Consider the following 13,424-nt stretch of genomic DNA (forward strand, 5'->3'; position numbering starts at 1 on the left):
AACATTTTCTGAAAAATATACTAGATCTATACCAACATTTCTGAGATACATTGACGACATTTTTGGTACTGCTATATACAGTACCCATTCAAAGAACTCTAATTTTTATTTTTTCCTTTTTTTTTTCCTTCACAATAGAAAATAATATTTCTAAAAGAATGCACATAACCTGTTGTGTCTCACAGGGTTTGGTTGGCATATATGTGCTTCCAAATCTTGAACTTGGGCTATCTTACCACAACTATTCACATGACACGATTTATTTGTCACTCTCACCAACAACCAAGGTCCCCTTGACTGTCTTTGTAAGTACCATGAGCACATCACTAACTGAATGGGCTAAAACATTCTGCAGATAAATAAAGATAAAACAGAGATTATTATTTTTGGAACAGCAGTGAGAGACCCAGGCTAGCTGCCTATTTGGACTCGAAAGCCTTCAAATATTATAGCCATAGATAAATGATATAATTATGTTTTTCCCAAAAAAAGGGATATGTATACCTTTTATATTTGCTTGCTAGCCCTGGTTTATGTTGTGTTTGACTCTGTGATTGATTTAGAATGACTCTAAACAGAAAATGAAAATATGTCTTAGATAAAGAGTATATATTTCTACTTTATAATCTATATGTCCATCCTTTTATAAACACGCTCCACACTGAATTGTCGATTGTATCAATCTCAGGTTATCAAAGTCCACATGGTGACAAACATTGTGTCAATAGTTTAGATACTTCTCCTCTGCTCTGAATAATTTTAAGATGTTAGAGCAACCCTTTGTTCAAAAGGTGGTTCTACATTAAAACTAAAATAAAATTCTTTGAGCATATTGCTGTAACTGATGAGATTAGTCTTGAGCCTTAAGCGTCACGCAATGTATGAGTTGAGACAAGTGTGTTAGAGTAGACCAAATACAAAAATGTGTTGGGTATGGGGTGCTCAGGACTGAGCACCAGTGCTCTATATAGTCTGATATTCAGGACAATAAACTGCCCGCCACATACTTTACAAAAGGTTAAAGCCATCTAAAAATAAACAGCCATAAGTAATTTTGACATCAACTGATACAAACTCTTTCATTCAAGCCTGTCAAACTCAGATATTAATAGGGGGTGTAACTTAGACCTAATATTGTCCAAGGCATGCAAGCTTTGAATAGTTGATATAAACAGCTTTTGTTATGTGCCTGTGTTCATGTACCCAGCACTCAGGTGCCATCTGCTGCTGCTATAGCACTGGGTGCCCACTTAGAGGCAATGTTCTGCTTTAGCTTAGTGTGTGTGCGTGTGTTTGTGTGTGTGTGTGTGTGTGTGTGTGTGTGTGTGTGTGTGTGTGTGTGTATGTATATATATATATATATATATATATATATATATATATATATATATATATATATATATATATATATATATATATATATATATATATATATAAACACCTATATTGTTACCCTGGCCCAGGCCTCATAACTTGATCATTTCCTCACATATTCAATAATTACATGACCTACATACTATATATACAAAACACATACACAAAGCTCTTTGCTCTGGTCAAAAGTCAAAAGTCAAAAGCTGGTCAAAAACATTTCCAAGCTGAGAAATAAACAATCTTCTGTATTTCCTCTTGGGGGTGGTGGCGGGGATGGCAAAAGCAGTGTATTTAGCACTATGCATTAAAACAGTGTCATGTGGTTTGGCTGACCAGGAATGAACTCGTGTTTCGTGTTTAGCAGCCATCACATCCACTGGGAAAAGCTGACATGTCAGAGACACTGAACACAAAGGGTGCAGCAGACACAGACGGAGGCAGCCGATAAGCACATGGTGAGAGCAGTAGCAAATTCTTAGCAAATACCAATATTAGTGGCAGCTCCTAACACCTGTTTTTGATCCTGTAAAACGCACAATGTGCGGTTTGGACCGGCCTTATTTCAGTCTTCGTTTCTCTGCCCTCTGGTACTGAACCTCTGCATCACATTACTGCCCCGTGTTTATAGACCAGAACATTTTGTCGTGTTCACTACGCATTGCTTGGGTTGGTTTTCATACTTGTGCTTCTGAGTTCATTCCTAACACCTACCATGAAACATTTGCTGACAGACATTTGCTGAATGAATCAGAGGCTATCTGAGTGAGGAGAGGGGCCAGCTTCGCCCACGCTTAATCTGACAGCTGGAGAACGTCGCATGGCCACGGTTGTGATAACAGGGACTGTTTGTCTTATGTAACTCGTGCTTCCACTGCTGCACCCGTATCCTGGGAAATCCATTTGAGAAGGCGAAAGCTAAAGCAGGTGCAGGGATGTGAGCAGAGAAACAGGCAGACAGACAGGCAGACAGGCAGACAGGCAGACAGACAGACAGATGGGGAGCTGGCGCAGGGGAGAGCAGATTCTGGCTCCAGGCCAGAGGTGGCTGTAGTGAGTCTTTCTGGGAAAGATTCAGCTGTTTGTTTTGTCACTCCAGCAGATGACAGAGTTTGCATGTTCAGTAGAGCTGACAGACAGGGGTAGGGGGTGCAAGAGACAGTAAATAGATTTTCACACATTTAAGGATTGTTCTTCTCCTTGATTGTTTCTGTATAGGATTTATGGAAAAATTTTTTAAAATGCATATGCACCATATTGTGCTCTCTCTCTCTCTCTCTCTCTCTCTCTCTCTCTCTCGCTCTCTCTCTCTCGCTCTCTCTCTCTCACACACACACACACACACACACGCACACGCACACACACACACACAGAACCAATGTAGCCAAAACCAGTCGAAAACAGCAAATCATCTTTGTGGAAACATCTTGTAATCTAATTTGATCCCAGTTAATCCCAGTTAATCCAGGAATGCTGCTGATTGAAACGGGAATTACAAGCACAGCCTGGAATTCACTGGGTGAGACTCAGAGGGTGACGAAAAGGAGGGGTGAGAGTAGCATGAAAACACTGGACAATTTGGAAGAGAGGGAGAGACTAAGTGGTTGAGCAAGAAAGAGAAGAAGAGAGTGTGAGAGAGACAGACAGACAGACAGAGAAGAACAGACTCAATGACAGACAGAGTGGGGGGGGGGTAACTGTGGGATGGATAGAGTATGAACAGACAGAAGACTGGAGAACGGACCAATCAAAGACATATAAAACCACACACAAAGGCACATGGTGCAACCGATGAGTAGGGGCACCCTCACAGAAAGGCACTCTGAAACACAACTGCTAGGCTGCTGGACACTGCTGCAGGGGCTGAGCTGAGCTGGGCATGGAACAGGACACTGGGTCAAGGTGCCAGTCTGCACAAATGGACAGGAGAGTGTGAAGACGTGCAAAAACGAACTGACCCTTTCTAAGAGATCTAGCACTTCAGGCCATTCAGCAATGAGTGTAAGTAATGACTCTGCAAGTTATTTTCCTGGGCTAATCTTGAAACAAGAGATATCTAACATATCCTAGATTTAAATAAATATTTGCTATATATTTGTTTTTAGCTTATTATTATTATTATTATTATTATTATTATTATTATTATTATTATTATTATTATTATTATTATTATTAATAATAATAATAATAATAATATTGTTGTTGTTGTTGTTGTTATAGTACTTGTTAGTTGTCTGTTAATTATCTTGTGTTTCCATATGTGTTTCCAATAACAAAGTTATAAGATACAATATTATGAATAGTAATCTTGTCTGGAGAAGTTGACAAATGGTGCATTAATAAATAAGGGTACAGTCATTCTTGCTCAATCAAAAAATGGACCCAAATTGAGGGTACCATTGTGTATAATGTTACAGGGATGAAAAGATGGCATTGGTCACTTTAATGTCAAGACAAAGGAGGGAAAGTGAATAAATATGCTCCAGTTCATAAGTAACATTTTTAAAGGCTCTATACTTTATCACATTAGATTTGAAACAATGTATAAGTGAGGCATGTGAGAGTCTTTAGAGAGTCTTTATATGTAGACTGGGTGAATCATGTGGGAACTTCAGTTCTTCCTACAATCCCAACATTTTCAAGGGACCATAAGTAATTGGACAATTGGCTGTTGTTTGTTGCTGCCTGCCACCTTTCTGACCGCCTCCTGTACAAGAGAGTTAACAAAAGGAGTTGAGCTGATTCTAGATGTTTCCTCTGCAGCTGTTGCTGTTGTCTCTCAACGTGTGGACCAGAGATGTGTCAGGGCCAGTAAATATGGCCATTACAAGGCTACAAGTTCCAAATGAATCAGTTAGAGAACATTCAGTGTGTCAAGAAACAAATGGTGTTCTTAGCAAGAGCAAACAACCTCTATAGATCACAAAAGGCTACACTAGATGACAATGTTAAAAGGTTGCAAAACTGATCCAGTGTGTAGATATAAATGTAGTTCTAAATGTGTGGGGACTGCTTAGAGAAAGGTGGTGATCTGACACATACTACTAGAGCAACTATGCAGCTTCTTTCTTCAAAAAGCACAATGTTCTTTACTGGTCAAGTAAGAGGCCCATTCGGAACCCTTCTAAGCGTGCAAGTTACTGGTTCAATACAAAACTGAAGGCACTGAAGGTACAAATTCCCTAAACCACTGAAAATGGCCTTGAAGATTATTGGAAGATGCCCAGTGTTGGGTGATGTCTGTGTATCACAGACTTAAAGTTTAATCCATTGCAAATGACCATGCACAAAACACAACGCATTCATTTGTCCAGTTTGTTCAGATTAGGTATAAAAGGGGCTTTTATATTGGCCACCTAGTACAGATGCAAATCTACTTAAAAATAGATCTGCAATTTATGCTCATGGTCATTGTTTTGTTGTAAGTCTAGTGTGCAGGATTAGAGAGGTGAAACAGGGAAAATGGGTCCCTTTCCATAGATTTCCTGTGATGTTCGTAAACTTTACAGTCCTACAGCAAGACCTGAGCAGAATCGAATGCATTTTCACTGTATAGTCACTTTTTAATACCAATGCAATTATATACTGGAAGTACTACATCTTATGACGCTTATATGAACAATAGTAGTTCCCCATTTGTGCTAAATATACTCTCTTACTACATTTGCTTAGCTAGTGTTAAGAGTAATAACAGTTCCATCTGCGAGGGATTTCAGCTCCGGTCTTTGGCCCCCACTGTCCTGCACAGTTCCAAGTTTCCCTGCTGCGACACACCCGATCCTGCTCACCAGCTCGTTATCATCTCCTGCATGAGCTGATAAGTGTGCTAGTGCAGCAGAAAACTTGAAACTGTCCAGGGCATTGGTGCCTAGAGGCTGATGCTGAAGGTCTCTGTGTGCATCTGCCCAACACAGGGTTCGCAATAACGGTACAAACCCGTCCGAGTCTGACGCAGTGACTGGTTCCCAGTGACACTACAGCTCACTGCTCACTCTTTCACCTGCCGCGTGGGCTGGACACCGATGAGACCATGGGGTTGTAAACGTAAACATTTACATGAATAAAAGCTTTTTACTTTGTCGCACGACAAAAAATGAAAACCCAGAAGATGAAATTTGGTAAGCAACTTAGAAGAAACATTATATCTTTGATATCTTCGAGATCATATACCACCTATGAGCGAAAGTTAAAAGGAAAACTGCAAACATTAATCTGAAATGTTGAAGGTGAAATATTGGCGCAGTGTTTAGCATTATTTAACACGTGGATTGCGGGATGGAAACCGCAACAATTTACGTCGCATTGTCTGTGTCTGGAAGTGTGTCAGAGTTTACAGGAGCTCTATCAGCTCGGCTCTCCCACTATTCACGTTGCCTAGCGACACATAACACACTTCTGGCACTATGTGCCTGCTTTGCTCACTGCGGCCCCCCTGTAACGCACACTCGATCCGGCTAATAACGGAATACCAGCTAAAGCCGTGCAATTGCGCGGAATGCCACTTGTGCGCGGGGGGGTTTAGCTTAAGAGGGTTAGGACAAGTTGTTAAGGGATATGCTGGCATGGTAAACATCCCTAAATGAAGGGTAACAAGCCCAGACTATGCCTGATAACAGAAGATCCATACTCAAGGAAGGTGCAGAAGATCCGTACTCAAGGAAGGTGGGTAACAAATATAGTACTATGTTGCACAATGAGCAGAAAGAGTTACAGAAGGATGAGAAGCCCGAAACCACTATTTCAAGCAGCTGTAGGAGTTAAAGCTTCGTATTTGCCCCGGTGCTGACCAAGGGGGTATTCTGCCTCACTGTACACTGTCTTCCACACTGAAGCTGTGGAGGTGTCTATTGACGGACAACACCAGTGCTTGTGAATTCTAACGCCTGTGGTTTAAATTCAGCTCGGAATATGTGACCATCACGAGGGAACAGTAAGGGGCTGACGAAAAACGTTCTTGTTGTTCGGTTATCAGGACCACACACAGGAACTAGAAGAGCTGTGCTATCTCACTGCCCAGTCTATGACATCACTGGTGACCTCGGAGCACTTCAAAGTGATCAAGAAGCTGGGACAGGGCTCATACGGCAAGGTCATGCTGGCTGTGCACAAAAAGAGAGGTCAGTGAGACAGCCGAGAACACACAGAGAACACACACCGCAAATCTGTTTGAGTGTGATCCAGTGAGACAGGGGAGAACGTATGATCACACATCAAAGTCTGATCCTGTGAGTCAGGAGAACACACTGTCACAAATCTGTCTGAGTCCGATCCAGGCAGGGAAGAGGACAAACAGAAAGGTGCTTTGTGATGAGTGATGAGTGGTAACTAATGTTACCACAGATACAGCAATGCACGTGCTTTCTCACCCTCTACAAACCTGTACGAAGTTATGATCCAATAACCAACCCTTGACTCCTGACATTTTCTCTAGGCACCCCTGACCACCTATTCGAGAATATGATCCAATAGGTGATACTTGACCTGTGACCTTTTCCGTAGGCACCCCTATGGCTCTGAAGTTCTTCCCTCGGTGCTCCACCACCCTTCACTCCTTCTTACGTGAATACAACCTCTCCGTGTCATTCTGCACGCATCCCTCACTCACCCGTGCCCTCGGAATTTTCTTTTCCACGCCCTCCCACTACGTGTTTGCCCAGCAGGCTGCCCTCTACGGCGACCTGTATGACGTCATCGTGTCGGAGGTGAGGCTGCTAAAAGCCGACCACAGACAGTCTGTGTTTCCCCTGTGAAGCAGCAGCACTGTGCAACGCTTCACTTCATCTACTATGATACAGCACATGCTGATGTTGTCATTGATGTTGTTATTGATTGGACCAACCACATAAATCACAGCCTCATACACTGAACATCCATTTTATTAGAGACGCCCATTTACTAGCGCGTTGGCCCTCATTTGATCTTCAGAACCGCAGTTCGTCACGGCTTAGATTCCTCTCGGTGTTTAAATTGTTCTGCCAGAAGCTTGGCCCATGTGGACAGGGCAGCTCCTCGCAGTCGCCGCAGATCGGACGGAGGTACTGGCCCACTGTGAACAGCCCTTTCTACCTCGTCCCAGAGATGGTCTGTAGGATTAAGATATAGGGACTCGCTGGGAAACTTGCTGTCATGTTCCTGAAACCAGTCCATGATTATACGACCCTTGTGGCATGTTGAATTGTCCTGCTGAAAGTGTCCATCTGACAGGGTAAACTGCCATGCTGCCATGAAGGGATGAATTTGGTCAGCCACGGTGCTTAGGTAAGCCCTACCATTCAAACGTTCATCCACAGGGAGCAGGAAGAAAACACTCCCCACACCGTTCCACTACCTGCACCAGCCTGAGCTGTTGTCACCTGTCAGGAAACTGCCCTCGCATCAGCACGGTGTGTCAGAAGCCTGGATTCATCTGACCAGGCCATGTATTTCCACTGCTCAGTGACCCGGTTTTTGTTCATTTTTGTGTCTGTCAGAGCAGTCCTTGACATCCTCCTCTGACCTCTTTCTTAGACATAAAGTCGTTTATGTCTATATGATCCCCTTTCACTTTGCCTCGATCACACCATTCTTTGTATATTTTTTTCATTGCATGAGAAATCTCAACAAGTTTGCCGGTTTTTGATATGCTGATCCTAGGTCGTCTAGCACTGATGACCATGCGTTGTCCTAAATCAATCAGATCGCTCGACTTTCCAATTATAATGTGGATTTACAGTGAAGTTGATTCATGGAAAACTTGGATCAACTGATTTTATGTTCCACTCCAGGGTTACATGTCTAATGTCCATACGGGGAAGCTCAAATCATGAGAGATCAGGTGTCTCTAGTAAAGTGGCCGTTCAGTGTAGTGCTGTATTTGTGCCATGATAAACAGGCACACTGTGAGGATCCTTTGCATATGAGCAGGCTAAGATTTCCGAGGCACGTACATGCTCTCATATACGCATGCACATATGTTTTTATTTCAGCGTGAAGCAACTTGACATGTCATCACCAAATGCAATGTAAAGACAGAGCAGTGGCGCACTACTGAAAATAGCTGCAAAGGCAGAACATGGAATTCGTGATGGACCAGCGGCTCTTCGTGGTCTTATGTCTTGTTTTCTTTCCACCTGTCTCTCTTTTTATGCCCCACTCTGTCTGTCTGCCCGTCTGTCTGTCTGCAGGCAGGGGTGAAGGAGGAGCAGGCTCAGTGTGTGATGTCTCAGTTGAGCGGGGCCGTGTCTTTCCTGCATTCCTTGGGCTTCGTGCACCGTGACATCAAGCCTGAGAACGTGTTCCTGTGTGACCCCAGGTGCCGCTGGGTCAAACTGGGTGACTTCGGCCTGGTGCGCGCCCGGGGGAGCCAGGTGCGCGCCGTCTGGTACAGCTCCCCCTTCTGCGTACCCGAGGTGGAGCAGGCCAAGGGGAGAAAAAAAGGAGGTGGGGAGGAGCAGGAGGAGGAAGCGGAGGATATCTGGATGTCGGTGGAGCCCAGCCTAGATAGCTGGGCCCTGGGGATCCTCATATACTGCCTGCTCACTAGTTGCTTTCCTTGGGACGAGAGCACGTCGGACGACCCTACCTTCTGCGCTTTCCGTGACTGGTTCAACCGCACACAGCCGAGCGAGGGGAAGGAAGCAGGGGACCTCCGCAGCGTGGAGGCGAAGGAGAGGAGGAAGGGTGGCGAGGAGGAGGAGGAGCAAGACGCAGTGGCGGCACCTCCTCATTTCCAGTCACTGAGCTCTCTGGTGCTCACCCTGCTCAGGCAGCTGCTCCACCCGCTGCCCCGGCTCCGCGCCGGGCCCGAGGAGGTGCTCTCCTACCTGGGCGGAGCCTGGCTGCTGCAGACAGAGCAGGAGGAGAAGAGAAGGGAGAAGGAGGTGCAGGAGGAGGTCAGAAAGGTGCGAGGAGGAGGAGTGGACAAGGACAGAGGAAGAGAAGAAAGAGGGGAGAGATAGAAAAGAAGAGAATACTGTTGAAACAAATGACTTTGGACTGAAAACTGTATATATTTAGGAAAACAGTACATATTCGTCCTCATAGCATTTTGTTACTTTTGTTACTATGTAAGATAGTGTGTGATCTATATACAGGGATATATTGTGATACAGAATTATGCAAGGACTGTTTGATGTGATGCAACAAGTACACCGTACCACGCCTTTGTAGAAATATGATATCAATGGATGTGACCTTTAGGATTTATATTACATATGTGTAGACTACATATTATATATTATTTTCAGCACAAAAATGTTTATGCATTATGCAAGTTGAATTGCTGAGTATAATTATTTTCTCACATTACTTACTTTACATAATTGTACTAATTAAATGAAGTGGTTTCAAATATAAGTAGTATAAACAAATAAATGAATCAAGTAGGCCAATTGAGCATAAACCACCCACATCGATTATCAGTTTGCATGAACACACCAAGTTTAAATTAAGCAGAACAGCTAAAGCGATATTAACTTAATAAAAGGACTTATATGTTGTCTGTGGCTACATTTCAAATTATCTTAATGATTTTTAAGAATGTTTTTAAAAGATCCTCTCACAGTTTGATTAGTTCTGCAAGGAAACTGCAAAGTAAAAGTGCACACAATACTTTAACTGTGCCTACATGTATACTACTGAAAATTAGCTGGCAAGATAGACAGCTTTCGAACACATGAGGTGAATTTGGAGTGAATCCAATTCATTTGGGTGTGAAGCCACTAAAAGTGGAATTAGGGTGTAAGTTTTGTTTACTGGTCTTTCTGTAAATGACATTTGTTTTCAACAATACAGCCAATAAAGCTCATCTAGACACACTGAAACAAATAGAAATTAAATTATGGAATTTGAGAAATCGTGTAATAATGAAATATCCCTTTAATTCTGTTAAACATGGTCGTGTCAATGTTTTTGATATTTTACAGCACAAAGTAGCATATGCATATTGTATCAATACTGTCTGTATTGCATTGTTGCATTAGCATTTTTAAAGTAGCATATGCATATTGTATCCATACTGTCTGTATTGCATTGTTGCATTAGCATTTTTAAAGTAGCATATGCATATTGTATCAATACTGTCTGTATTGCATTGTTGCATTAGCATTTTTAAAGTAGCATATGCATATTGTATCCATACTGTCTGTATTGCATTGTTGCATTAGCATTTTTAAAGACAAATAAAAATAACAAGTAAAAACCTCTCAGGAAGGACAACCTGTCTAGAAAAGCTATCCTGCTAGACAGAGTGCAGTAACTTTCACTGGCATGTCATTCTCTCAGTTCCACTAATGTCTCTGATGTAATATATTCAAATAAACTTCATATCTGCCATGGTCATGTAGTGAGTGTAAAACTCTTTCCTCTCCAGCTCAAACAACCGTTTGACGTTTGAAAAATACAGCATGAAAGTCTGCCCAGAACAGTGTGGCACGCTACAAAATGCAGGCCCACTGCCGAGATATCATATAGTGCTATTCAGAGACTTAGAGGCTCACTTCAGATATGTGAAACTAGGGCCAGTCTGCTCTGCTTCCAGGGTGCAATTAATCAAGCCCAACTAACCCTGCACGCTCCCTCTCTACCCTGCAAATGGCTTCGTTTGTTTATTAAGCAATTCTGGAGCACTTTCTCTCCTGTCGAATGTCGTTTAAAACTCACTTCAGAACTGCCTCCGCAGCTCTGTGGCTCCCAGCGAAGCCCATGTAAGCCCCGGTGCAGACCGCTTTATAAATAGCCCTCTGTCCATCTATTTGCACTGTCCAACACATCAGCACCTCCCAGTGTCCTGCGCCTCCTCCCTCCTCTTGTGGCGCCCTACATTTCACTCTGATTCATTCTCTGAACTCACTCCTACCCGGTCACTTCAGACACTCTCTCCACTCACTTATTCACTCTCTTCACTCACTGGTGTGCTCGCGCCCTCCATAGTGCCTCCTGTCCAGTTTTGCACACAGGGCACGATGATCTGCCCTTCTTCTCTTCAGCACAGTCATCTCCTGGGTTTGAGTGCAGGTCAAACTGCAGACTTGGAGTCAAGCCACATCAAGCTTGGTTGCCTCTCTTTCAGCTGTACAGCTGAAGATGATGTCAAGGGGCTTCAAAGGCACCAGGCTCACCACTGGTATCTGTGAACGTTGGATAAACACGTACTCGCCATTACGTAGGGCTGATTATTGTATGATCTGGACTGCTTGTACAACCAGACAAGTCTTGGTATGAGAGATGGGTTGGGAGGGATTGAAATTGAATGAGCATTTGTATCCTTACAAGGTATACAGAAATTTAAGATTAGAGCAACCAACCATGTTCCTTTCAAATGGTTGTAAATTCCATTGCAAACAGTTGCAGCAGCCAGACCACGTTCCACCCCGATCCCGTGCGGAATTCACGACGGATCTGCCGAAGACCTCGCAGATATGAACAAAATGTTAGACAGAGAGCCACAAGCCAATACAAGCCACCAGACAGGAATAGCATTCAGAGTCAACCGTGACAGGTGAGGGTAGAAGGAGCAAGATGGATGATGAGAACAGGAGAGCCAAGGAGGGTTGGCTGACACAGACATGATCGGCAGAACGTAGCCCAGGCCTCGGCAGAACAAACAGCTAAGTGCTCCTGCACTGAAGCTCACGTCAGCACGGAGCCTAGCTATTCTTCCAGGAGGGCACTATTTTGAAACGATTTCTTCAGAAACATTATCATGAAACATTAAGCTATCCGTCCTAACGCTAGTGACAGCAGCCTTCATCAACCCAGTGCTGCATAGGTCACTCATCTGCTGTGAATGGATGGTGAGACATGGTCTTCTTCCATCAACAGCCCAAGGAGATTACGTCATCACAAAACTAGCATCCAGTATGTGCAAACAGCCGCATATAGCTTTGGTTAAGTTGTTTTATTGGCTTTTAAGATATATAGAATCTAGAAAATGTAAGACATTCTCATGCAGTTCAAATTATCTTCTGAAAACTGCCTACACAGTTCCACTGAGCCTCTAGAGTTGTCATACTGCACATAGGTCTTTATACGTCTTTCACTTATTAACTCATCATTCATCTTCATTTGCGTAGCTTTTCACTTAAAACATGTTTGATCTTGGTAGGCACAAACTTTATGAAATTTATGGTATGCACTGTGATTTTTAGAAGGTGTGGCAACCAAGCTATTCAACCTATTATATAATGTTATAAGCTATAAGTTGTCATATTTAATGTAAACCTATTGTTCCTTCAAAATAAAAGAAAGATTTTACAAATGGAATAACCAGCTAGAACCCTTAAACATGTTCTAAAGCTGTTGTCACTTTGTTAACAGTGTAAAAAAAAAAAAAGATTTAATCTCAAATATCAGTCGTAAATTCTGGAGTTCAGGAGCACAGTTCTGGATACAGTGCAAAGGTAACTGTTTGGAAGAATAAATGTTATTAGCTTACTAAATTTATTGTAGGCCTAAACCTAAATGTCTTTACAAATCCAGAGAATGCGATACGCTGGCTGAGAAGGAAGCGCAGAGTGCAACAAATAAGAAACGTTTAAGCAAGGGCCCGTAATGCGAGGACAAGGGCCCGTGGCTCGCAGAGGGGACACAGATATGCTCTTCACCTATAAACATGCCGGAGGTTATGCAGCGTTTACGGCCCCGCATGTGTTGCTTATCCGTGGTCTCTAAAGCCATTCGTCCCGCGCGCAAATGCCCCACCCCACCTGGCGCGTGGAGGGAGCACGTGGAGGGAGGTTTGCGCGAACTCGGGCAAGTCTCGCGCTGGATCTGACCGTCGAGACGTCATCGGCGCTCGCGTTCCTGGGCTCTGGAAGCGTTCCGCGGGACCTCTTTAAAATGCATAATAAGAGTCCAGAGCAAATAATGAGTAAAATGTGACTTATAGCCGAGTTTATGGGTCCGTGTAGAATTATTTTCTATCATTCAGAACAAACAAACCAAATAAATCAGCGTCTTGGGTTAGAGACAAAAACTGGCCTGAGAGCGACAACTAACAGAAATGAGTCTGAAACCTTTATCAATAAGAGAAGCTAATAAAAGCCTGCAGTAGGACCCAGTTCCGTTTTACCTCA

The 13,424-nt window shown here is 43.2% G+C and overlaps 1 protein-coding gene across 2 annotated transcripts; it reads left to right on the forward strand.

The window, feature by feature from the left end:
- Positions 1–2,698: 2,698 nt before the first annotated feature.
- On the forward strand, positions 2,699–10,686 carry sbk3 (SH3 domain binding kinase family, member 3). 2 transcript variants are annotated; one of them, XM_026999153.3, is made up of 4 exons: positions 2,748–3,372; positions 6,344–6,488; positions 6,871–7,073; positions 8,535–10,686. In XM_026999153.3, the coding sequence occupies exons 1-4, from the start codon at positions 3,367–3,369 to the stop codon at positions 9,306–9,308; spliced, it is 1,128 nt and encodes a 375-aa protein (XP_026854954.2). In that variant the 5' UTR covers positions 2,748–3,366; the 3' UTR covers positions 9,309–10,686. The 2 variants fall into 2 exon arrangements, with proteins under 2 accessions (XP_081552837.1, XP_026854954.2); XM_081696711.1 differs by lacking the exon at positions 6,344–6,488 and having other exon boundaries at positions 2,699–3,372.
- The last annotated feature ends 2,738 nt before the right edge of the window (positions 10,687–13,424 follow it).

The sequence above is a fragment of the Electrophorus electricus genome, chromosome 14 (assembly GCF_041902795.1).
Source record: "Electrophorus electricus isolate QZ-2024a chromosome 14, ASM4190279v1, whole genome shotgun sequence".
Lineage (NCBI taxonomy): Eukaryota > Metazoa > Chordata > Actinopteri > Gymnotiformes > Gymnotidae > Electrophorus > Electrophorus electricus.

Excerpts from the sequence above, each read along its gene's own strand:
- sbk3 (XM_026999153.3), top strand. Across the intron at positions 6,489-6,870 it reads GGCTGTGCACAAAAAGAGAG|GCACCCCTATGGCTCTGAAG; the intron begins GTCAGTGAGACA and ends CCTTTTCCGTAG. Across the intron at positions 7,074-8,534 it reads ATGACGTCATCGTGTCGGAG|GCAGGGGTGAAGGAGGAGCA; the intron begins GTGAGGCTGCTA and ends GTCTGTCTGCAG.